The sequence below is a fragment of the Esox lucius genome, chromosome 19 (assembly GCF_011004845.1).
Source record: "Esox lucius isolate fEsoLuc1 chromosome 19, fEsoLuc1.pri, whole genome shotgun sequence".
In the NCBI taxonomy this organism is placed as follows: Eukaryota; Metazoa; Chordata; class Actinopteri; order Esociformes; family Esocidae; genus Esox; species Esox lucius.
Window position 1 is genome coordinate 23500989 of NC_047587.1, and position 27161 is coordinate 23528149.

The 27161-nt window shown below is 35.5% G+C and overlaps 1 protein-coding gene across 6 annotated transcripts in view; it reads left to right on the plus strand.

Annotated features, from left to right (window-relative positions):
* Positions 1–686: 686 nt before the first annotated feature.
* The window catches only part of chd2 (chromodomain helicase DNA binding protein 2), a 53420-nt gene continuing 26945 nt past the window's right edge, over positions 687–27161 (plus strand). Inside the window, exons 1-8 of one of the 6 annotated variants that reach the window (XR_002198250.3) lie at positions 687–1569; positions 2969–3017; positions 4269–4328; positions 5720–5777; positions 14294–14519; positions 20959–21045; positions 21233–21294; positions 21835–21951. Coding sequence is in view for 4 of the 6 variants with exons in the window: in XM_020056818.2 (XP_019912377.2) it covers positions 4298–4328; positions 5720–5777; positions 14294–14519; positions 20959–21045; positions 21233–21294; positions 21835–21951 (581 nt within the window). In the remaining 2 variants the exon portion in view is untranslated. Of the gene's footprint in view, positions 1570–2968; positions 3018–4268; positions 4329–5719; positions 5778–9526; positions 10190–10531; positions 10644–14293; positions 14520–20958; positions 21046–21232; positions 21295–21834; positions 21952–23175; positions 23402–27161 lie in introns of those variants that run through there. The other 5 variants (XR_002198251.2, XM_020056818.2, XM_020056820.2 and 2 more) reach the window with 5 other exon arrangements.

The following is a 27161-nucleotide window of genomic DNA, read 5'->3' on the forward strand; positions in this document are numbered from 1 at the left end:
TTTTTTTTGTTTCTGTAATCTTACCATTAACCTTTATCCTAACCCTAACCTCAGCAGTGTGATGCCTAACTTTAAATGTCAGTACATTGTGTGAGGCCTGGCTCATAAAACTCATCTTTGTAGTAGGTGACAAATTATATTGAACATTCAAGTAAAATGTAAAGTACATATTAATAAATATATTAGTTGCTTCCTTAAACATAAGGGTATGAGTTTGATGCAAAAAAGCCCAGAAGTTATATTAAAAAATATATAATGTGGGGGTCTTCTATACCCCAAAGTGGAACTTTTAAATTGACCAGCAGCAAGTAGGAGCACTTGGACATCCATGTCTTAATAATGTCTAATAATCTGTTTTTCAGCAGTGGGTAAAACTTCATCAAAACACTGATAATATTTCTACCTCCAGAGTTGGGCAGGTAAACTGATCCTAGATCTTAAGTAAATTGAAGTCTACCTTGAGCTCAACTGGCACCATTTTGTTTTTCCAATGCAAAGATGTTTCTTTTTATTGACATGCACACACTGCCTAGTCCTCTCTGGCTGCTTTGAATCAGAGGGATTGTCACCAATCTGATAATAGAGAGCAAGGTTTCCACCATATCGTTTTTTTTTAAATATATACTTCAGCTAGAACAGTGAACTTTCCAAAGAGGGATTAAAGTGGAAATTGATGTAAAATGGGGCTTATGACTCATGTTGCTAGGCTGTGGATCTTTTTCAAGGAAATCTTTCACTGCGAAACAGTACAGGCTGTTCCAGCTCTCACCTTATTGGTCTGCTATGGGGGTGGAGTACCAACCAAGGACTCAACAGTACATTCAAAATGGCGAATGTGTTATTGCTGTTTCCTGCAAAGCGGTGCGGTTAGTCTGTCTTCGAAATTCTTCAATTATTGTCATATCTAATTAGTGTATACATGGTCAGTGTGTACTATTAATGCACGTTAATATCAATACGTGCAATATCTCACGATATCTCATAACTAACAATCAGAATTGCCTAGCCCTTTGGCAGCAACACACGATTAAATAAGTGTCATGAAATGTAATAAAATATACATTAAGTATATATGAGGTAACTTGAGGTGTATTTGATTTGATGTTCAAAACTACAAAATACATTAAACATTAATAATGAAGCGCTTTTCAGGCAAACCGTTTATTATAAATCTTAGGAAAATGTAGGGGAGTTGCCATAGTGTATCTCTTAATTTACACCTGAAAAACATTTCAGACAAGTATAGAAAATAAATGTGAATCCACAATGAGCAATAAATAGTATAGGCTATTACAGTAGAGGATTTGCCTTCTACCCAGGATGCTGTTGTGTTTCTGAGGAAGTTGTGTGCGCTTACGTTGAAAAAGAGGGGGCAGAGCTTTTGAATAGGATAACAGTTCGGGCAGACCCAGAGAGAAGGGCAGACGGGTAGAGAGCAGGATCGAGCACAGTATGGAAGAGACGCACAACTGTCAAAGTATTAAAATGACGTTAAACCTACGAAAATCATCAAGAAAGGCGTTGGCTGCGCGGGTAGAAGACAAGGGATAGCGTTGGTTTCACATATGGGTAAGAATCTAAAAGCGAAATGTCGTTTCTCTTGAAAAGGCGCATTTAGAAGATGTGGCAATATGGTGGAAAGAACGAGGGTTCGATGCGATCTGTTGTAAAAATGGCCATGGTCGGTCCCCAGCCAAGAAAGGGGAGAATTTATTTTAAAGACCAATGTCGGTTTGGCAGAAATTCTAATTCGTGGGATGAGTAGAGAAAATATTTTGTATTGTGTTACCTTAAGTGTATTACAAAGTAACATAATAGTATTCGATACAATTTCGACTTCTAGAACCTACGCATTTAAAATGTGCTTTGTCCTTGAAAGGTTAAATGCCCTTGCTGTAAATTCGCAATATTTTTTCTCATTTGAGTAGTCTACTTTTTACGTTTATTGTTGTTTTGAGTGGTTCAAGACTAATAAAGTATAAAACTTTATATTGTGATTTCAATATGATTTAAATTCGGAGTTTTTTTCTATACAACATTTAATTAAAAAATAAAATAAGTAAACTAGCTTTATTCTCATATTTAGGTGTTACAAACAATACAGAAAGGTGTAGTTTTGCCTAACTTAATACTTCGCCTGTATAAAAAAAATACTAAAACATATATATTTATAATAATGACAATAATTGAAATGGCAGTAAATCAATCTGTACAATAATTTGTCTCTTTCCACTATATAGTCAGTTGATGTTTAAATGAAACTAGCAGGTTTTGATGAAAATAATGATATTATAACCGTTTTTTCCCTCGAAAATCTAAAATAGGGTGTTGGCTTTTAACTCTTTGTGGTGCAGAATGGAAATAAGCCACTGAAATAATTCCATAAATGTTTTTGGGTTATCAATTTAGCTGTTATAGAGATGTGATTTGGAAGTAAATTTTTACTCTTGACAAATGCAAAACTATTGTAGTGGAAGTTGTGGAATGATTAAGAAATACTGTTTTCAAGACAAAAGGTTGGCCAGGTTATTGGAATATGCCCACCCAGTGAGGTTGAAATTGCTTTCATAGGTATTTCCTGTTATCAAGTTGGTCAATCTGTGTAATCTTTATTAATGCCTTATATGAACATAATTAGTCCTAAAATTTTAAATTAGTCAAGATTTCCCTGGTTAGTGACAGCTCATTTAAATAAATTATAATTGGTCATCGATGGTGGTAATAAATGTAAGATATTACTGCATGTATGTAGTAGTTTTGGTCATGCATTCATTTGAAATGATAAAATGCATTTCAGTTGATTAATTGTGGTTTTAGGTAATAAAGTCCTGTATAAAGTTTTCTTAACCATTTGTAGATGGTGACAGTTTTATATTAAATGCCATACAGATAATAGAATTTTGATTTGGTAAATAGATTAAAATCTGTCAATCTTTAAATAACTAAATTTTACATTTATTTATTTTAGCAACCATTGAAGTTGGACAAATGAGGTGACTGAAGATATTCAACAAGTGGTAAGTTTATTTAATAGTGAGCTTATGATATTATTAATATTCATTATAATTTAAATCTGAAGTGTTTCTTCGGACTGCTATATACGACGTACCAATAGGTTGTGCTGTTGGCCTTTCTTCACTCTGTTCTTATGTACATCACACGTGATATCGCAGACTCAACTGGTACTGGATGTTTACAAATGAAACTGAAATGTTCAAAATGTAAATGATGCAAAGTCACGCCCTCCCCCCTGTTTTACCTGAAGTCATGAAGTTTGGTACTTAAGTTTCTTCTAAGAAAGAGCAAAATTATCTCAGGGATTCTTACGATCCACTGTGGGAAATGTTCAGAATTTTGTGAAAAATACTCAAAATTATACTACTATGGCACAGAATGAGCGATGCTTTATGTGCATCTATAGACAAAGCTCACTCAAGGCAATCTCTATACCCAAAACAACATTGACGCCATTGACCAATATACATTCACGTGGATGTGGTCTAGCATTGAAAGCATATTAATCAGTCAAGGATATTCATACTGTTACAGATGTTGGTTGACATTTTACACTGTCACCTCTCTCAATATATGAGGACATTTCTATTGACCACAGAGTGGCGCTATATTGGGCATGTTTTTCTGTCCGTTTGAAATTTGGTACACATGCTCTGAATTATGAGCTTGGTTAACCTAGTCAATATTTTAGACAACCCTGGTCTAATATTGAGTTACCTTGTGACTGATATCTTATCTTAATTAACAAATTGCACTGAATGTCCAAATTAAGGTATACAAATCGATAAAAATTTTGTAATGTTACATTCTCAACCAGTAAATGGGTTCCTTAAATCCCAAGAAAGACATTTGTTGTTACACCCATAAGTTGCCCCATATCTTAAATAACATTGTGCATGTTTACCAGTACATGTTTACGTGGGTGTGGAAATAAATGCATATAAATCAGTAAAGGATATGTGTAACTTTGTTGTGAACATAGTTATGACCCAACAAATGCAAGAACATTTGTCATCTGCATGGTGGCACTATAATACTATAATATCAATGTTACACTGAGGACATTTGGCACACATGCTTGGGGTTATGTCTAATTAACCTATGTAATAACTCAGCACTGACCTGCATTTTGTGTAGTTTGGGTAAACTATGAATCTTGCTATAGAGTTGTATTCTTTCAATAGTGTCACTGATTGGCCAAAGTAGCATCCTTTGTGTGGGACCACATATTTACTGTTGCCTTATTTTTGAAGGTTTGTCATCTGGACAATCCACCTAACTGATGACTCTGGGGATCAGAATGAACAAGACTTGTAAGTATGTACATTGTTTCTTTTAGTTAAAGATTGAGAAAATCATTACACAACCAGATTACCCAACACATTTAAATAACCGGAATGATGAATTAAGGAAAGGAATTACTTTAACGTGGAAGATGATATAGTTGTGTGTGTTCAGTGAACCTGTAACACTAGATTGTAAATGCATTAGTCTGGAACTCTGCACTCATTTAATACTTGGGAGAAATAACAAATTAACAGTAGTAAAGGGTAATAATAAAAGGTTAGTTTTTATGTCTGTGAACACAATGGATAGTGTTATGCTTAACACAAAGTGGGCAAAAATATTCACTATTAGTTAGCTTCTATGGTGACACTGCTTCAAATCGTGAAAGATTTGTTGGTTCCTGTGACATGAAAATATTGCCTTTGTCTGATTAGCCAAGAACATGACCCTCTTGTAGTGTAAGGAGAGTTAAGCTACCTAGCCAAGAAAGCTATCAAATGTTGCAACAACAGACATGATGAAATGTGCACAACTATGTTTAAGCCAGACATAATTGAAAGAATGGTTGTATGAACCATATTTCATACCTTGTGCCAGTCAATACACAAAAATTAGTCAGCTGCTTGCTAGCTAATGGTTATAAAAAGTTAGCTAGCATTTAGCTGGGTTGGGTTAGGTAATGTTAACGTTTCGTAAAACATGTTAGCGAAAACTTCACAAAGTGATCACTTGCTAACTGGCTAGCTAGTGAAAACATTATATATTTGGTGGGTCCCCCACCCCCCCATCACTCTACGTAAGTTAGTTACCTAGCAAGTTACTATGATGAACTCATGAAGGAACAAATGCATGTGTGGAATAAACATGAAATACGTAATGGCCATAATTATTATCTTGCAAGTTTTGTCAATTTTCTTCATTTAAAGTTCCCGGCAGTCTGGTCACGTTATTCTTGTGTACTAGTGTGTTCTGTTTTTGAAGCTGGTGTAACACTTAAGTTATTTAAAGTGAGAACTGTTTGAAATTAGTAAGGCAATGATTTAATGAAGATTATTGTAATGATATAATAGTTAATGAGCTTAAATTGCTAATAAGGTATTTAGCTCACTAATTTTGACAGCTGGTAAACATTGTCTATAATCTGTAAATTAGTTGAAAATCCTCCAGTTGTAGATTTATTTTATTATAGCTAAAATTATTTCTCAGGATCCCATATTTAAATTATTCTGACACCACTTGAATGGAATTCAAAGGATTGCACCAAGAAATCAGAATTTGTATTTTGGGAAACATGTTTCTCTTTGCAAAAGAGTAAAAATCTTGATTAGGAATTCCATTCTGTGAGTTGACCACATTTTCATGTTTTTATGTTACTCATACTTGATGGTTGCCTAATTTCTTCACTTATCCCTAACAGATTCCAGTCATGGACTGACTGCCTGTGCTGTTCCCTCTACAATAAAGAAGACAGCTATGTAAGTCTTATTGTGTGCGGGAAAGAAATTCAGATATCTTCAAATGTCTGCTGTATCTGAATCTGTCAATACTCTGTACTAAATAAAACATTTTGAAAAGTATTTAGTGTTGTTACATAACAATGAAGTAACAAAGCATGTATGTTAATAATAGTGCTATACCTATTGTTTGTTAATGGGGGTAGAGTTGCCAAAGATTTGATATCCTTTAGGCAATGATTCTGAATAGTAAAGATATTCAGAGATCTACCGTCTTGAAAATCAGCCTAATGTTTCAATATTTTTAAAAGGTGTATATACGAGAGTTGTTTTTTGTTTATTGCTACATGGTTATGGCTTAAACTCTATTGTTCACGTTTTTTAAATGGCCAAATTACCTTTAAATTTCATCAAACCAAATATTTAGTTGGTATTTAAATCTTATTATTTTATTATTTAATTTTTTTTCCAAATTTTTTTTACACACATTTCCAGCTAGTGATTGTTCAATGTAGCTGTAGATTATAATGCATGTTTAGAACTGACCCATGGATTACACATTTTCCTGACCAATAGGCTATTTTCAGGATGAACACATCTGATTTCAAATTGTAAAATCTAGAAATTCTCTTAACATAAATATCCACACTGAATCAATTTGGAGTTGCTAATTTCTTCCTTCTTTTAATTGTAGAATCACTCAAATATACCCTTACTTAACCCAGAAGCAACATATTATCCCTAGAAGTTTAATTATTTCTTTATACTGTAGCTTCTGAAATCTTCAGCACTTTAATCCAATTTAGAAAAGTTGGTTCTTTTTTGCCTATACCATATGCCAGGCATGTAGTTTGTTTACTTATACCTACCAACATTCATTTTAGTGCTTTTTGGTCTAAGGTCTGTATTCTGACAGAATACATAATGTATTGCATAAAAATATTCCAATAAATTCTAATTTGTGCCCACCAATACTACTATTATTTATTCACAATTTTAGTTAAATTAACTGGGAGGAATTTTGCACTTCTAAAAGTAAAACTGTCACACTTAAATCGTAACCCGTATTATGTGATAGTGGTCCAGTCTCTTTCTTTAGTAAAGTGAAACAAGGAATAACCGTGTAATTATTAGTCCCCATCCACCTCTACAATTTATGTGCATGTCCCTACTCCCCGACTATGAACTTGAACTGAAAGGCCAAGCAGATATTAAAGTGTTTTAGCCTAGTACATTGACTGAGATTCTTCCTCGTTAGAATGCAGTACTTTAACTTAGCTCGCACAATACACCAAAACCTCTTTTCACTGTCTTGTTGGTCATGAACTCACATTGGTCAGAACCCTGCAACTCATTTTTCTTGGTTCATGTGAATGCATAACCAATTTAGTTTAAAAAACAAAAAACTTTTCATTGTACATGAGTTTAATCTCTTTGGTGAATCTCTGCTGGTTTTGTGTGGACATTGGTTGCAGGGTGCATGCAGAGGAAGTGGATTTTGCAGGTGTTGTTTAACTCCATGCATGATTAGTATTTTTGTTTTTGTACTTGTTTTTTACATGTAATAGTTACAAACTATTAATAGTGTAATCGATACTAACGAATTGTTCAGATATCGCCGTTGTCCAAGAGCGCTTAGAAAAGGCACTTTTGAGTTGAACTTATGCCAACGTACATGTGCGCAATTTATATTTCAGTGAACCCCCCTAGTGGACAGTTCAAGTAGTTTTGCCTAGCCAGAAAGTTAAATAATAGTATGCCATATCAAGTTAATTTTAACAATTTATTGTATGTTTTTATTAATCCCCAAAGTATATCACAAACCATGGCATGGCTTGCATTAACACCTCTTTATGTCATATAAATCACTATTCTAGAATATTTTATAGTGAACTGTGATGCATTTTCATAAACAGACATGTTGGAACATTCCATTTGCTTATCTTTTTCTTGTGCATGCAATTGTTTTGTCTTGCTGTTTCAGCTGTAAGATTGGTTAAATAGTGCTATTCAATTTAACAATGCTTCCTTGGAATTGTCTGAAACTCAACTAGAATATCTCTGGAATACTTCTAAAATCTTTTTAATGGCCACTTTCTGACATTAAGAACTGATCATAACGAGCTACCAAGTAAGAACTAGTCATGTTCCTAAGATTCCTCTGTGAGTTTTGAGTATTCTGTTTTTTGGGAGTAGGTGAATGGAATCATGCAAATATTTGATGGGCAATTTATTGTTAAATCTTTCAAGAGGACTTTTTTAATATTTTTATTTTCAACGCTTACATTTTTTAGCTTTTCCTGAAACTTTTAATTAGCTAGTTTGGGCTGTCATTACTTTTATTATTCATCATGAATTTGATTTAATTCAGTGAGCATATGTTGGTGTTCAAGAGCAATTTCAAATGGCGCTCGCAAATAACCCATTGTACCTGTATATGGGTAGCAAGGATTCAGACCTAAATTCTTCAATTAGCATACTTGATTTTGTTTTTGCATACATTTTAATAGTACTGCGGTAATGAATTTAACTTCTGGCTTTCATTATCAACTCTTTTAGCTAGCTGATAAGCTTCTACATCTTTTGCTATTAGTGAAGCTATTTTAATGGGAAAATTACTAATAATGGTTTGGGAGAAAAGTTAATATTTATTGCAAACTAATGAGGGTTTTTCTACCCCCCCCACCCCCCCTTAATTCCATTAAAGAATTCATAATAATGGACATTGATGTGGAGAAAACTACTGTCATCAAGATGGCAGCTGTGATTTTGATTTTTTTTGTTAATTCGATATTTTTAATATAACTGTTTCGATTTTTCTGGATTTTATTTGCGTGGATAAAATGCATAAATTGGAACTACATTCAAAATATAACATGAGCTCTTGCTTTGAATGTGCTGCCGATTCATTGGACTCAATTGTTTGATTATTGTAATAGCTACATTATACTACAGTGACCTTTTCTACTTCTGTGAATCCTAATTGGATGTTTATGTTAAATAAAATTGTATTTCACTATTCTGACTATTGTTCATTGATCAGTATGCTACCTAAGAATGTCACAAAGCTGTATTATTGTAGCTAAATCTAGACATTAAGTACAAATTCAGTACATTTTATAAAATGTAATTTCTGGGATTTATGATTGCCTGCTGTTACCATACAATTTAATAAATATATGTGTGTATATATCTATATTTTAAAAGAATACTAGATTAATGTTAAGTTTTAAGTGCTAGCTAGTCAATACTAGCGTTACGTGGACTTGAGGGATTTAGTCAAGAGCAAACGCAAGTAAAATATTGTTTTGTAAATGTTGTTACTATGCTAAAACAATGCTTATGTTACACATTACGCTAACAAATTTTGGTATTTCCTTGTCTCATTTTGGTGGGTTTAGTTAAATAATTTATTACATTATATACTAGGTAGGTCTGGGTTAAAATAATTTAACATTCGTGATTAGCAAACATGGAAATAACAAGAACAAAATACTGAAGTCAAGTTATATGATAAACTATGGCTTCTAGTAATGGACACAATCCGTTGTGAAGGGCTGACTGCTCCATGCTGTTTTTTTTTATTTCAACCAAAGTACACGTTCTATAGGGCTCCACATTTTACAAAGAAAACTAAAATGGTGTCCAATGCTTTTTGCCTCTAAAATGGCTCCTGTAGTCTTATATCCTGTCTGAACAGGAAGTGATGGATTTCAGTATATAATATATATTTCCAAACTTCAAGAGTTCTTTTTGTATTAGATTGGATTTAACTTTGTTAAATACTAATTTTGAAAAAACAAACAAAGTATATCCTTCATATAAATATGTTATAGTTTTTTTTGCCGTTTTCATAGAAAATAAAGGGGGTGGGACTTCGGGACATCACCTGAGTGTGGGGGTAAATGGAAATAACGTCAATCAAAGGCAAAGCTTTCAGAGCTAGGAAGGAGCTTTAGATGGCGGATGAGCCTTGGAAAGGGGAACATTTCGCTGGGCTTTGTCAGCCCTGTTCTTTTCCCATTAAATCGAGCTGGAATATGGCGCTCTATTAATATTTTTTTTAGTTTAAAGAAGAACCAATTATATGATAAATTGTTGTTTAGGTTTTCACCGTTGTTTAATGCGTTTTTCGTCGTGTAGATCCGTTTTGCAGAGTGTATGCGCGAGTCGTTGTTTTCTCTGCCTAGGTCTGGCAGCCATGGCGCGCCTCCATTTTTAGTGTGCTCTGTGAAGAGCTCTTGAAAGCCTTTCGTCTCACTCACTTTTGTTGACGCTTAAATATCCTATTATTAACATTATGTATGTTTTCTGAATGTTTCTATTCATTTAACATTTTTAATGGCTTATTTTTGGTCAATTATTATATAGTCTAGACTCTGCGGCTGGAATCTAATACTTCGTTATACCTTCCTGTAGCCTACATGGAATAGGTATGTTGACATTTTATAATAACCCATCTACAATATATTGTTTAAAAAATTACGTATTATCACAATTTGGTCGTCTTTTCTCTGATGACGCAGTTAGAATTAGTGTGGGTCGATCAGTGGATCTAATTGTAAATGGTCTCAACACTTGTTTTTTTCTATCACAGGTTGTCATCAGTTGTCATTTATTTATCGATATTTTATATATTCATACTAAAAGTGTTCGTTTTAAAGTTTGACATTGCTTTTGTCTTATTTCGTAACGTCAAGGCTTTTACTGTCCTCTGAGGAGAAAAAAATCTTGTGACTTTTATGATAGTGCATCACTCTTCTAACTTTTGACAGTAAATACCAGGACATAAGAATATCAAATCAAACGTTTTCAAGATAAAACGATGATGAAGAATAAAAATAAAAAGCAAGAAGACGAAGGATCGACTCAGAGCAATGCATCAAGGTACGATCTTTATTTTAATTGTTTTGCCAGCTGCCTTAATTGTTTACCTTGACAAGCATGGTTGATCACCTGTGGACACATTTGCAACATAGTTTTCACGATTTCTACTTGTTCCAAATCAATGACCTTGGTGTTGTTTAAAAGCCACACCCAAATTTTCGTAGCATTTGTTACCCTTAAGACTGAACTTTCAGGCCCATGTATTACATTTTTCCCCATTCAGTATAGCCTACAAACTAAATTTAATTGGCCTTATCTCCAATAACTAATACATGACTTCCGAATGTGTTCTGTTGTTACCATGTAATGTGACCTTGCCTTATTAATCGACACTGCGTTGCACCAATTGAGCAATCCTTATTCTTTATTTTTTTTTACGTTTGAGACATCTGATTTATTTATGATAACATATAGGGGCTAAATGGAAATATTGAAATGCATTTTCAATGTTTCTATCTACGTGGTCTGCAGTGACAACCATGTGGATAACTTTACGTTGAAATAAATATTTGTCCTCGTTTGAAACAGTTTAGTACATAAAAATAAAAACGTATATTATGCTGTCCTAAATCATAACATGGTATTTTTATGAGAACTGTGTTATGGATGTGAGCAAGCCAATCAATCATGACTGAATGTTCTCTGCATTTCAGTTTCTATTTGTGGATCTCTTTTCCTCCTTGTTATTAGGCTTACAAATCACTTTTTCTCATATGTTTCTAGCAGTAAGGAATGGATGCTCAAATATTGTCTATTTAAAAACTTTGTCACTGTTAGTTAGTCCTCTTAAATTCAAAATGTATTTCACCTATACAACATATGTTATGAATAAATATTTTAACAAAATATTAGTTCCATACATTAAAGTAAGTTTTCTCAATAATCTATATGGGAAAACAATGTTATTGATAGCATTTCCCATGTCCTTCAGTGGGGCCTTTAGCATTGATTAATCTCTTTTGAAGGGGTTTTCACTATTATAGAACTCTGACTAACCATTGACATGCCTAAATTTACACACAGTTTACAAATTTGTCATAGGTTAAGATGTTTATAGTAAATCTGTAGCAATGGCCCATGAAAATGTTTTTCTTTTTTTATACAGTTGAGTGATGTCCTCACACCACTATAATCTCTGTTCTTCCATCAAACAAAGGTGTATCTTATGTCTACGTCCAGTTATAAGGGGTTATTACAAGTTAAGCTGTTTTATTAAATTAACCACATTATTTTTGCTCTCTGAAGTAATTCAACACAAGTATTCCAACATTATTTGCCACTAGCTTGTCTCTTTCAAACCTTCTCTCATTGATTGAGGAAGATGAATGTCACCATGAAATATGGGACTCTGACATGGCACGTAGTTGTTTGGAGTTTGTAAAGAGATAAGATGACAGCATACATATTGTTGGATAACCACTGATTTCTTTTCTATTTATGGAGGGTTTTTTTAATTCTGAAAACAATCTTCACCTTAAACACTTGCCGTTTAAAAGGTATTTCTTTGATTGAATCACGACCAGAGATACTGTTGTCAAATGCAGGTTCTTTGAAGAATTTCTGGCAGTGTTTTCCATTACCTTCTGTGTAAAATCTGTATGGAGCCCTATTGATAAATTGATTTATCAGTCATATCAATTCACATATCAGCCATAGTTTTAAGTGCCAAGATGGTAATTTTCTATTGCAGATTTTTTTGGGGAATGTTTTAAGTATTTGAATTTTGTATTTTACCAAATAAGGTATAGTCTAAAGTTGGGATTCAAATGTATTATCCCTCTGTTGGAAAAAAGCAACAAAAGTCTTTTTAATAATTTATCATCAATAAAAGTGATGTCTTAATTAAAGGGTCTTGTGTTCTCAGTTTATTTTGAGGCCACATGGGTGATCATGTCTATTACCATCTTAATTCTTGCTGCCCCAGTGGACTGGTAGGCTTGAGATGAATGTAACATCCAACTGTCTGGTTGTCTAGCATACTGATAACATTTCATACTCTGAGGGATGGTAAGTCTGCATTAACACCTGTTCTACCCATGATATTATTCTAATTCAATCATGGAGCTTACTGATGTCGAATGACATGTATAATTTGAAAAAGGTTTGAAAGGTTGAATGGTTAAAGCCTGATTTAACATTACATGACTTATATTTGGGATATGGTCTTATTTCTGATGTAAGTGCTACAGAAAGGCCTACAGAATGTCTATATGTTTGGTTTGCACCTTAAGGAAGATCAGCATATCTTTTTTATTAATAATGCATGATATGAAAACATGGGCCTTGTTTTTCTTTTCAGATTTTGCATGTATCAACCAATGATTTGGTATCATGCCAGTATATCAACAGATTGCTATAATGTAATGTGGTTAACTGATACTTATCCAGGCACTCTAGGACCTTAGGTGTTTAAAGTTGTCTGAGCAGAGGAACACACGCCCATACTGTGTTTTTGCTTAACTGTTGGCAGCCATTTTAATAACATGCACATTTTATCTTAAGTCTGTCCCCCCAAAAAATTATAATCCTTTTGATTGCTCTCACCCTGCTAGAGGACCTGTTTTCAAGCACATAAGCAAGATGTGCTTAGAGAAAGCAGATCATCTCAACAAATTTTGTTTTAATAAATGTGGAGTCAACTTTCAGCCACAACATGGCTGTTGCTTATACCAAATAGCCTGTATGACTTTCTGAATGTGTTCGGAACTAAAGGGAAACAGGAAGTGTTTCAAAGGTCAGAGGCTTTCATTTTGGGCGGGGAGTATTCTTCACCTAGCAACCCACAAGCCTATAGTAAATCAGTCTAGTTTTTTTGACCCGCCCATATCTGACTTTACTCTCCACAGATGGAGTCATCAGCATGGACAGCAGCAGATGCATTCTTACAAACCTAGGAGTCGAAACAAAATTATTAACAACATTTTTGTCTGAATGGTGGTATAAAGATATTAATTCAGCAATATGTGAAATATAATAATTTATTTACTAATTTCATACTATGTATACGTCAATTCCTTTTAAATACTTGTTGCGGTGTGTAATGTGCTTGTGTTATGAGATTCATTTCGATCAATATTTTAATTGCTCTAATATATTTAAGTTTAATTCAAGGCAAAAGTAAAGAACTGTGAGAGAGAAAGTACTGTAAGAATATGGTATTGTTTTGTAAATATACTTGTAGCGTGGATTGTTTTGAATGTATCTACGCATGCTTTTGTTATGGTTTCCATGTACTGCTTAAAAGTTGCCTATTGTTTGTATTGACAAAATTCTGAAATATTGGCCTTAAGGTTAGTTTTGCTTCAGGTCTAGATGTTTGCTATTGGGTAGATTCTGCTTAGGAACTTCATTGTTTTTGGTTGACTGCCTCGTTTGGCGCCATCTACTGTTTTAAAAGTGTACTATGTAGATATCCTGTATATGAAAAAGCAAAATTACAGTAATTCTACTTTATATTTGTATATTAAGCTTATAGTTCTACTTTAACATTTGTTCTTTGAACAGCATAATGGGTGCGAGGTCAACTGTTATGAAAGTGCGTTTGTTTTTGCAAAGGGCAATAAAATACGTCCAACACTAAAAGGATGATATTAAGTACATTTGGTTCTATTTTATTTAGACTGAAAATCCAAATATTTTTGATACCATAGCAATTCGGCCTCAGAAGAATCGAACCGCTCTGGGTCGGAGTCTGGGAGTCAGTCGGAGAGTGAGCAGGGCAGTGAGAGGAGAAGATCGCACCACTCTGGAGAGTCCAACAGCTCCTCTGAATCTGGAAGCCCGTCCGGGTCTGAGAGTGATTCGCAGCAGGCTTCAGCAGAGGTCAAGGACAAACCACCAGTTAAAAAGAAAGACAATCTGGCAGATGTAAAGAAGGTAAACAAAGCAAGTCCTGGACTGAAACCTGGTATTGGTGTAATTTGATTTTTCTTGGGCCTGTACTCTAAAACTTAGGATCTGAAATCAACCAATTGCAGTGAGGTTACATTGTATATAGGTTTTAGGGAATCGGCGGTACAGGAACATATTAAGCAGTCATGTAAAATATTATGTCCCATTTTCCTTGCCTTCACTGACTAAAATCAGTTTTGTAAATACAAGCTTATAGGATTCATTAGCTCCCCCCCCCCCTATAGAAAATCATGGCAATGTATGTTGTTTTTTTTGTCGCCTAAACCTGTGCTTCCGAATGTGTCCCATGTCTCTAATGGACCATTTGAAGATTCCGGCACCAAGAAAAGATTGAACACATTTGAATGTTGTATTAACAATAACAACCCAAATATAGACACTTAAAAAATAAAATCGGAATACCTTAATTCCGAGAATATAATAAATGTTCTCTTTAATGGGCAACATAGGTTATGTGGAAATGAATTAAATCTAATCTAGCTCAAGCAGTCCAAGTGATTAAATCCTTAATAATACAAAGATGCGAAATCTTCAAGATCAGGTTTTTCTGTTCTTTCAGCTTTTGGATTGTAATGCCATGTACAAGGGGATAGGGAATGCAACAGTGCTATTGAACACAACCATCTTTGGATATTAAACAATAATATGAAGGTACATGCATGCCACACCGAAGAAGGATATCACCTCATAATTAACCTACACTTTTGGAGCACCAGAAGAAAGCACACACAAAATGGGCAGTCATTTTTCAAACGAGAATGTCACATTAGAAGTCTTATCACTGACATAGCATCTAAGTGGAAGATGTTATCCATGAAATTACTTCACTCGTGTTACTATAAAAAAGGAACATATTACACAAAGAAGGGATGCAACATCATACAACTTTTATTCAGTCATCAGGCCACATGCAGATACACAAAATTATCTAATTGTTCCCTTGAAAGGCCACATGCCCAATGACAGTTCTTTGAGTTTTCTATTCATTCTAAGGGTAATGACGGCTGTTGCTCTCACATTTGACTTGGATATTTAGCAAAAATATATAAAATATATAATGAAAGTGTATAGAGTTGATAGTACTTGTTTGCTGAAGAAGGAAGAAGAGGGAGATTCGTAAGGCCTCTACAACCTTTTAAGGTGCTGAAACCCTCTATTCTCAACCACGGAGTACCGATGCATATCCACGGCTACACCCCCCAACATTAAACTGTGTTAAAAACACATACATGTTTGTGCACATGCACAAACAGACATGGGTACCCACGTATATAAAGAAAATGCCTGGGGTACTTTCTCTTGGCCTGCTCACATGCTGCCTTTTTCTTCAACACACCCATGCAAAAATATAAATTGAACAAAAATATAAACGCAACAATTTTACTGAGCTGTAGTTCATATGAAGAAAACAGTTAATTGTAATATGTTCATTTGGCCCTAATCTATGGATTTCACATGACTGGAAATACACTTATGCGTCTGCTGGTGATGTAGGGTAATGGTGTGGAAAGCGTCTTGTATGACTATCACATGTTGTTCCAGAGCTATCCGAACCCTACTGAGATGTGGGGGTCTCGTGTACAGCCCACTTTGTCTGTCCACATATTGGGCTATTTAACGACATTAATCTTCCATTTTGCAAGCCATTTCTAAGTTCCTATGACTGTACGCTTCAGATCGCTGTCACTTTGTAAAGTGAAATAATTTTCAAACTAAAATTTTTGTGCCTACATTTTATTTAAATTGGAGCTATTCATTTTCCTATTCTTGGCCAGATCTCCTGTCCCCTCTGAACAGAAGCAGCCCCATAGCATGAAGCTGCTGTCACCATGTTTGACACAATGAGCGGTGTATTTTGGGTGATAACCTGTGTTGGCGTTGCAACCAACATGTTTTGGAATTAAGGCCAAAATGTTCTACCATGGTTTCATCAGACCATAACACTTTCCCGTAAGAGGCTAGATCTGTCTTCTTGCAAAAATGTATACAGACTTCGATGTTCTTTTTGCCAGACCGCGTAAGCGGAGCAGGCTAAGAAGAGCGAATGTCTCTTACTGAGTGCCTGACTGACTGATTACCCCTTGTTAAATGGGATAGTGGTTAGAGAAGCAGACTTGTGAACTATAGGTCCCGAGTTCGTATCTCCTCGCAGGCGAAGCGAAGTACGCATTATGAATTATTCCGTTTTAGCGAAAACTTCGCTGGCTAAAACCAAAATCTGAAACTGTATACGGTTTTATTGCGACTGGTTCTGGCATGGAATAGTTCATCTTCAGTCTTGCTAGAAACTGCTCAATTCTTATGATTATTCCTAGGAAGTTAGTAGATACTAGTAAGCCTATTACTGGCTAATAAGCTGTTAAAACAGCCCGTGGCAAAAGCAATACAGTTCATAGACGCTATTTGGGGTGGAGGTAAAAATTAATAAGAAACGTTAGTCAGTTTTACACACCCCTCAATGGAGTCTAGCGACTGCTGAAACATGTAATGTGATCGCATAGTGGTTAAAGACAGTGCCTCTCATGAGAGCAATGGTATTTATTAATTATTTCTGGTAGATTCAATGTTTCTCTCGTCTTTTCACTTGATGAAAAAGTTAGTTATCGTCACCTTTATTGATAGTTATTTTATAAATATCCTTCACGAATGAAAGAATAAAATATGTTCTTATGCCATGAAATGAAATAGCTTTGGCAGACTCGCTAGCAATTGCTCTATTCTTATGACTATTCCAGTAAGTTAGTAGATACCGGTAATGCTTATTACTGACTAATACGCTGTTCAAACGGCCAGTGGCAAACGCAATGCATAGTAAGAAATGTTAGTCAGTTTAACTATATCAATGTCATTCATGAACGGCCAATAACAATTAAAAAATATAATTCACGAATGGCCAGTTAACTATTAAAACAGCTCGTGGTTAAAGAGGATTTGTTCAGGATAGAGACAAGAGGCTTTACTGACACCCAGCACCTGTACAGCTCAGTGGTGTAGTGATTAACGACACAACCATTTGCATGGGTGACCCCGGTTCAAATCTCGAGATAGCAACATTTTCTATTGCGGGCCGGCTGAACTAGGCTTTCCTGGTTTCTTGTTTTTTGTATCTTGCCAGTCTAGATCACAGTTAAGACGTGGAGAATAAGCACAATGGTTTTAATATGCAGCGAATGACCAGTTCTTGACAATTTTCTGCAGCTCCTTCAAGGTTGTTCTGGTGATCTTGTTCCTTGCCCTGTCATCATTTTTGGAGGGACTTCCTGACTTTTTGAAATGTCCTGTTTGTGAAATACTGCTTTCCCTTCTCAATAAAGGATTTCAATGTACTATTGTACATGTAATTCCCTCCAAGTGATGTATATCCTGATTGTGATTCTACAATCAGATCCAGTAGACTTTTGATGTCCACTCTATATTTTCAGGCCACTGACCAATTCTCTCATATTACTCTATGACAATAAGTACGTTGAGAATTCATTCTGTTTTATATTTTACTTTAAAGTACTGAAATGCAAAACTTCAACTATTGTATGGTGACATTAGGTTGACTGTAATATGTTCTTTGCATTAACCCACACAATAAGATTTTGTAGATCCACCCTTTGCTACTATAATTGCTGTCAAGATTGGTTGAATTGTACCACTTATTCTCAATGGCAGTGAGATCGGGTCACTGTAGGACATTCAACTTTTGGTTCTTGAGGCACACCTATGTTGGTGAATGTCCTCCCAATATGGTTCTCTTGCAGTATTGCTGCAGTGTTTTGCTTCATTCATTCTTTCTTCAATTTTAAAAAGCTCTTGCTGAAGAGAAGCATTCTCAATGAATGATGCAGCCATCACCGTATGTCACTAGGGATAGTGTGTCTTGATGCATAGGCAGTGTTAGGTTTGCGCATTTTGGTCTCCGATAACATGATTCCCCTCTCATGCTTCTGGCTAACTCCAGACCCGCTTTAGACAACATTTTCAATCATGGCTTCTTTCTTGCCACCCCCCCACACCTTCCAAAGTTTTACAGAGCTCTTTATTTGGTTGACTGGTGTGCCATTACTCCGCTCCCAGCTTTTGAACTCTGTAGCCTCTACAAAGTGATTGTTAGTATCCCTATGGCTTCTTTCACAAGTCTTCCTTTTTCAGTGCTGGGTTTTAAGGCACAGCCTTTTCTTGGCAGTGCCTGGTTGGGCTGATACATCTTCCTCATCATGATAATTGATCAAACAGTGCTTACTGAGAAATCACATCTTTATATTATTGGATTTTTGTCTAACTTATGTGGAATGCTATTTGGTCTTAATTTTCATTTAGATTCACAGCATGATCAGTGATCCTTTAGAAGTGGACTTTTTGTCAGAAAATTACAGCAACTTTGAGGTTTCACAGGTCGAGGATGGCTGTAAGGCAGTTGTCTTCGATACGGCAGATTATTTTCATCTGTATCAACTGGGAGCTCCCACAGCACTGGTTGAATACCTTTCAATAATTGATTCATGTCCTTGTTATAAAAATAAAATCAGTGTGCAATAAAAATTATTTAGCAAAAATACTATGACCTATAGTGCTCTAAAAATATAACATGAATACCTTTGTATTTAATATACACTACTGATCAAAAGTTCTAGAACCACCTACATTTTTCCAGTTTTTATTGAAATGTAAGCTGTGAATTGCCAGTGAATAGCCTGGAAATAGTACAGGTATAGTATGGTATTTGTAAAGTTGATGCTAACAGCTTCAGCGGGAGCAGGGACACTTGTAGGAATTAAGTGCCTATTATGGATTGCTCTGTGGCTCAAAAAAGAATGCAAATAATGGGTCACTGTGTAAAATCCTGCCTCTAAACAATAACACGACTTGGAATAGCCAGTCCAGGGTGGTTTAGAGTGGGAAGGATAATTCTGTGCATGTTGCCCCTTTTAATATAACTTTTGCATAAGCATCACTAAAACCTGTGGGCTACTTGTGTGTGCAGTTTTCTTTGCAATCGAGCAGCACGCTAGCTATGGGTTGCAATAAAACATTTGTTGAATTTGTTTAGTATTGCAGTAACTTAACGATCCCAGTAGTACACCTGAACTGGGGGCTGCTTGGGCATGTTGAGTTGGTTTACTGTCGAGCATCTGCTAAGCATTCCCAGTGTTACTGATGTGACTGATCATGCCATGAGTGTCATAGATACTACCTCATACTTCAATTAATTGAGTTATAGGGATGTTGTCTTTGTACATCAGGCTATAATTGTTATAAGATTCTCCGTTCAAGGTTTTACTTTCTGGCTGAAAACGTGTTAAAGCATACCATTTTGAGTGTTTTGTCATACTAGGTATGCATTGTTTTTAATGATAAATTATTAATCAAAACAGTTTAGTGTATTAGTTTTCAAACTAGAGTAAGATAGCTATGTAAATCTGTTGCTATATGCACTTAATAAAAACCTTTTTTGCATGTATTCTGTTTGATTACTGCTATCTCAAGTTGTTTTAAAAGGAAGAATTGTGAGATGAGGAAAAGCTAATAAATAAGTCTTAAGTTTTTTCATCAGATTAATCACAATAATCACCAGATTAACCAATTATTTAAATGGATCTTATCCGCAGTCCTAAACTGAAATGTAGACTAAACTGCCTATTAGTCATTGTTTTGTAACCCTTGGACACCAGTGTAAAATGTGCTCTTGCAACAGTTTGTGTCCCACCCCATATCCAATACACAAGTTTGACCTAACTTCTAAGGTCATGACTGGAATTAACAATATTTTTTTCACAGGCCTAACAGACACAACATTGTCAGACTTCTGCATTCAAAATAGACTTTAAAAACCTGAAATTATTGCGATATCAAAGTGTCACCAACAAAAAAAACTGAAGGCCTAAAGCAAATGGTTTTTATTTTTCACATCCAAATACATTTTGTGCTCTAGATTTGCCATTTTCTGATAGCAAATGTTTTTTTTTTACCAAGTTTAGAAAAGATGATTCCTTAGTTTTTTTGGGGGAAATAATTATTTAGTATGTGTTTTCTGATCTTTATAGATGACTGAGGGAGTTCTCACTTTAGATGTATACTCCAAGTGCAACCGAAAGTCATGAATGACCAAGTCAAAAAAGCAGTATTCTTAAAGTTTATTATTTTGGAGGACTTTAGTTGAATGTTAGTATACTAAATAGTAATAGTATTTAAATTGGTATACTTCAGTGTGTTTAAATGGACCCACTTATTTCATACCTTAGTATATTTATGATGCTAGCTTTTTTTTCTTTCTAGATTACCTTTTCCCATCAGTTTTACTGATACATTGATGACAGTGGATAAAAAAAATGTGGTTGGGCCTCCATTGGGATTTAGCCACAAAAAAGTGGAGTCAACAATGCAATTATCCAATTTGATATTTTTCCGGTTCCAGATGTGGGAGGAGCATCCAGATGTCTACGGAGTCAGGCGATCAAATCGTAGTAGGCAAGAACCTGCTCGTCTCAATATTGGAGCTGGGGTAAGAAGTGTAACGTGATGATATTCTAAAATACTACTGAGTGGTAGTGTAATGAACAAACATCCATGTTACAGAAGTCAGACCTGAATGAAAATGTCAGTTTTTCTCAGATGTCACATCTAGTGGATCTGATCTGGATTATTAATTATCTCTTATTGAGATGTAAGCAATGTCAACACATTTGCAGGGTAGCAGTGACTCAGAAGGGGAAATTCCCAAAAGAAAAGCACCACGACAAAAGAAAAGAGAGTGAGTATGAAATGTACTTATTTGATGATTACTTTTTAAAACACTAACTTGGTACCTGATTTTGGGCTCTTCTCAATGAAATTGCAAAAGTAATTAAAAGTAAAAGAGACACCATAGATGACTCACAGTTGTCTGTAGCACATGGTTGCGTTCTTGTCAATCCCAAAATGCACCTGCTGTCACCCAATTAGAATATGTACCATAGTCTTGGTTCACAATTTTTTATTATATTATACAATTTTAGCCATACTATGTTATGACAATCTCGATATTAATGCATCATCCGATTTAGTGGTATTGTTTTTTTTCATTATGTTGCCAAATATATTGTTGTACTTGAAATTTTCATGCATATGTTGGTCTTTGTGCTTGTCTAATATGCCTCATTAGGAGTTGCCGAAAGCAAGGCTGAGGTGGTTTTCAAAATCGTTTTCTGTGCATAGATATCTGAACAACTCTGGCTAACCAGAGCACCCTTAAGTCCGATGTAGAGCAATAATAGGTCCAAGGGGTGAACTTCTGGTATTTCTGTGTTGTAAGAAATACCTGGAAAAGTGATGACTCGGATGATGATGAGGAACAGGAGGAGGATGCCAGCAGTGCAGACAATGAGCAGGAAGAGAAAAAAGTTAGATCCAGACGACTTCCTGCTAGAAGGTAAGGGTGTAGTGAAGCCTGGCCTTTAGATAACTAATCTGTGAGCTTAATTTCCATTGATTGTGGTTAGAAACTTGCTATTGGCCTATTAGTGCTTTCTTGGTTTTGAGTGCTGTACAACTGGGTGTCTTTATAGCCTTCAGTAGAATACAATATTGTGCCCTCCATAAATATTGGGACATAAGTCAAAATTGTTATTGTGCGGTACTCGATGCATGTGAACATTTGATTAAAAGATGAATATTATGCAAAAGTACAGTATGTCTCATTTTATTTCTGGCTGTTTCAACACGTATATGTTTTGTCAACTAAGACTAACAGCACTGTCCAATCTCAATCCCCCAATTCATAGGAGCTTAAGTTTTTGGGCAATTGGCTCATGCATTTCTAATTGATCAGGTGCTTCCTTTTTCATTGATTATTCATATATCCCTGCCTTTGTTAGATAATGCCTATTAACACAAAATGCAGACTCTAAAGGCAAAAGGCTAGAACTGAGATTACACTTTTTACAACTCGTATGTGTGAACCACGAATGGAAACACCTGATCAATTAGCAACACCTGTGAGCTAAATGTCCCAATACATATGCTCACATACAATTAGGTGGATGGACCTCTGATAGTGCTGTTATTCTTGAAATAGACAAAAATAATAGGAAACCTTCTGTACTTTTGCCTCATTCATCTTTTAGAAGTATTTTCATATACCTTGGGTTTACAGCATAAATAGCATTTTTTACTTCACTGTCCCGCTTTATGGAAAATCTGTAAAGTGTGTGTGTTAAGGTCAACTTCTGTGAAGTGTGTTGCGTACAAAAAATTCAATTTCAAGAATATATATATTTTTTTAAATCTAGCTTTATTTACATTCTGCCTTACAACATTCAAGTAATGTAAAAAGGCAAGCGTTCTGAAACTGAAAAAAATGAACACTTGAATAACAGAGTTGGAAAAGTGACCAGTCTCATGATTTAATACTTCGTACAGCCATCTTTATGCTTTAATTACAGCCATCAGTCTGTTTAGATATGTCTCTGTTAGCTTTGCGCACCTAGATTGGGAAATATTTGCCCATTCTAACTTGCCGAATTGTTCGAGTTCAGTCATATTTTGTGGTGAGCGGTGATTGACTGCTGCCTTCATGTCCATCCACTGATTTTCAATTGGATTTAGGTCAGGGCTCTGTGACTTGGCCACTCAAGGACATTCACCTTCCTATTCTTAAGCCACTGCACAGTTTTTTTTGCAGTGTGTTTAGGGTCGTTGTCGTGCTGGAAGGTGAACCACCTGCCCATCTTCAGCTGTCTAGCAGGGTGCTGCACATATTCCTCAAGAATTTGGGTGTACTTGGCCGCATCCATTCTCCCTTCAATCCTGACCAATTGTCCAGTCCCCGCTGAAGGAACACCCCCACAACATAATGTTGCCACCACCATGCTTCACAGGAGGTATGATGTGTTTTGGGTGGTGTGCTGTATTTGGTTTCCGCCAAACATAACAGTCCAAAAAGTTCAGTCTTGGTCTCATCTGACCATAAAACCTTTTTCCACATGGCATTAGAATCTTCCAAGTGTTTTTTTGCAAAGCGCAAACGATACTCCGTGTGGCCCTTTTTCAGAAGAGGCTTCTTTCTTGCCACACTGCCATACAGGCCAGCTATGTGTAAAGCTTGTAAGATTGTCACATACACAGACTGACCAATCTCAGCCATAAGGACATGTAAAGTCCTTCAAAGTTGCCATTGGCCTCTTTGTAGTTTCCCTGATCAGTATCCTCCTGGCTCGGTCATCCAGTTTTGAGGGAACACCCGATCTAGGCAAGGTGTTGGTAGTGCCACACACTTTACACTTCTTAGTAATGCTCTGTACTGTGCTCAGAGGGATTGTTAAAGCCTTTGAAATCTTTTTGTATCCTCCTAACTTCTGCCTTTTAATAAGTTTGTCCCAGAGCCCTTTTGAAAGTGCCTTTCCAACCATGGTGTGTTCTTTGAGTTGCCATGCACTACCAGTAATGGAATCATCATGGAACAGCCAGTTTTCTAATGAAGTAATCAAAACCACAGCAATTGATCTCAGGTGGGGGACAATTAGCATGGTGTGTGATCTGGGATGTGACTGGTTGTACCTCAGCATGTTTATAATGATTACTCTAAGGGGCTGATCACTTATCCAAACCAGTTATTTGTCTAATCGAATTTGAGTAATTTTTCTGAATAAAAAAAAAAGGGTTATACTGTTTTAAATACAGCTGGAAAAAGTTCTATTGAATTAATTTACATTTCCAGGGTGTAATTTGACAAAAGGTGAGGATAAAGGGGAGTGTTGGCTGTGTGCATGGTGTGGTGTAAATTGGTGGGAAATAAGTATTATTGTTATTATTGCAAAGTATTATTATTGCGTATTCGCACACCTGCAAATAGTCTGCAGTGTCACTCGCTAAGTGGCATTTTTCTTTAATTCTTTATGGAAAATCATAAGAGAGATTGAGATGGAAAAACAAGATGTTCGACTTGGTGGGCACAAATATTTTTTGTCAGTGAGCCAGTGAACTTGAGCTAAGCCAGTTGCAGACCGTATAATGTTTTTAAAACCCTCTTTGCTAACCGTGTTAATTGGTACAATGTCTTTGGCGACGTTAAATGTTATTGAATATGTGATTTCTCTCTGCTGTTTGGAACCTTGTATATGGTGTAATGCTGGCAAATGCATTCAAAATTGATTTTTGCTTTGGATGGCATTGAGATGCTTTGCCTTCGTCTTACAAAGATTTGTGGTGCCGCCTTAAATGATCGAACAAATTGGTCTTGTTGTGGCAACAATTGCAAGGCACTCTCGACCAAGTTCATATCTTTGGTCAACGTCATCCTGTCTGTAGCTGAAGTATTTCCATGTAATTGACGATGCATTTCTTTTTGCAACCAAATTCTCCATTTCAGTCTTTTTTTGCCTGTTCCTCGCTCATCATTTCTTCATGCGTAAATATATTTTGTCGACTGTTTACCTTACCTATACGTACATCGCAATGTCAATGCTGAAACGAGATATCGTGCAGCCCCTAGTTTGGATGTTAATTGTAAATAACTAGTTTAGAGAACTACAGAACCACATTTTGGTTTTAAGCTAAATTAAGGAGGTGAGCCAAGTAATTTGCCGGATTTGAACCAGAAAGGTGGCACTCAAAAGTGCAAATACCACAAATCTGAATAATCGTCTCCGGGTCCATCACGTGCATTTTAGGCCTACATTATTATTATTAGGCTTACACTATAATAGTGGCATATATTTTACACTATAAACCGTTTACATTAAATCTTTTATCGCAGTTATTTGTGCAACAATTAATCATCAAGTATAATGTCATAATTGTGACAGCCAAAACCACAACTCATAACCACGTTCTACAGGCAGAGACTAAAACTGCATTTTACAACTTTGAAGTTTGTTGCTGTAGACAGCATAGTATATCTAATAACATTGCATTGGGACTAATTTTGTTTTTGTTAACATGTTTTAATATATTAACTTTATGGGATGAAGTCACACTGCACACTTTGAAGTGTTCTGCAAAATATAATTAATGAAATCTTTAATAATATAAATATAATTAATAAAAGCTTTTTCTAGTGTAATAATTGCAAACAATTTTACAAAGGCATTATCCAAAACTTCTAGCATTGTGGTTTAAGCTTAATTTCTGGATAATTGGCAGGTTGTGTACAGTTGCTTCGGTACATATCCAGACTTCATGTTTTTGTTATATACCTGATTATATACCTGATTTGTAGTAGATGGGTTTTCTATTGATTATTTTTTCTTTTTTTTTTTATCTACACACAACACTGATATTAGACAAACCAGTAAAAGCACTCATGAAACTCAGTTTTAGAAATTTTGAATGGAGAGTTCCTTGGACTTCATGGCTTAGGTTTTGCACTCACATGTGTTGTGAGGTACAGGTTCTTATAGACTAGTGTGACCTAATAAACAATTTCCAATGAATTATCCCAAAATGGAGAAAGTGAAGCGGTAAGAATCCTTTTGAATACAATCCAGAAACGGGTGTCCTTCAACTCAGTTCTACTAGTAGGATACTTGCTAGAGATGCCACAGAGTCCAACAGTTACTGTGAACATGCAACATAGTTCAGTGGCTGGGAGTGGTGTAATGGTGCATCAATCATAAAACTGGCCTTTGTTGGATGGTGACAAGAAAGAAGCATTTACTCAAAGTGCCATATTAAAACATGAGCGTGAAACAGCTGTGGTGGTCAGGTGAGATCAAGATAGATTAGAATTTAGCTCATAAAATTCTGTGTGCAAAGCTTGTATGTAAGACGTAAAGCTTTTATTACAGTGAAAGGTGTCTCTACTAGTTAGTATGAGGGGGTGCAATATTTGTGCAAGCAGCATATCAGTCTTTTTATCTCACAACACTAGTGTCATTACAATTTATTTTGATTGTCAATGTTAAAATATGGAATATAAAACTTCAATGAAATTTAGTAATGAGAGAATTGGTCAGTGGTTTGAAAACCTTTTGAAGGTCTCTATATCTCTCCATCATCTATATAGTATTGAAAATATAGGCCCTACTTTACCTCATAGAAATGGTCTGATTGCAAACCTAACCTTTTGAAGGATAGAGCCAAAAATTATAAAAGGGATTACATTTAATGGTGAAAACATGGAATGCCGCCACTGCTGTTCTGCTTTTGCAGATTTTCAGAAATTACGCAAATGTTTTTGGCCAAAATTAGTTCAACCAACAGATCATAAAAGGTTTTTCTCCCCTTCTGATTTTCTCAGATCTCAAACAGAGGGTATCAGTGAACAAGTAAAACAATGTCTATACCAATACCGAAATGTGGCTGTTGCATCTAGGCCTTCTGTGTGGGTGGGGAAAGCTGGCTGTTGGTGACATTTCCGTTTCTTGTTGAGGGCAATAACGCGTCCTTTGCCTCTTCCCAAAACAGTCCCAGCCATTGCAAGTTAAATATTGAATGGTTCATTCTTCTTGAAAACCAGGTGCAATGACGTGGGCAGGTGCCTTTTTTCCAAATCCTGAAGGTCAAGCTACATTTTGTCTACACAAAGACCACCAAAGAAAAATTCTTATTGGATATTTTAGTTTTTCTTTTGTATTTATCCTTTTCTTCCCAACTCAATCCAAAGAATAGGGAGACCATTAAAATGAACACAAAAATGAATCA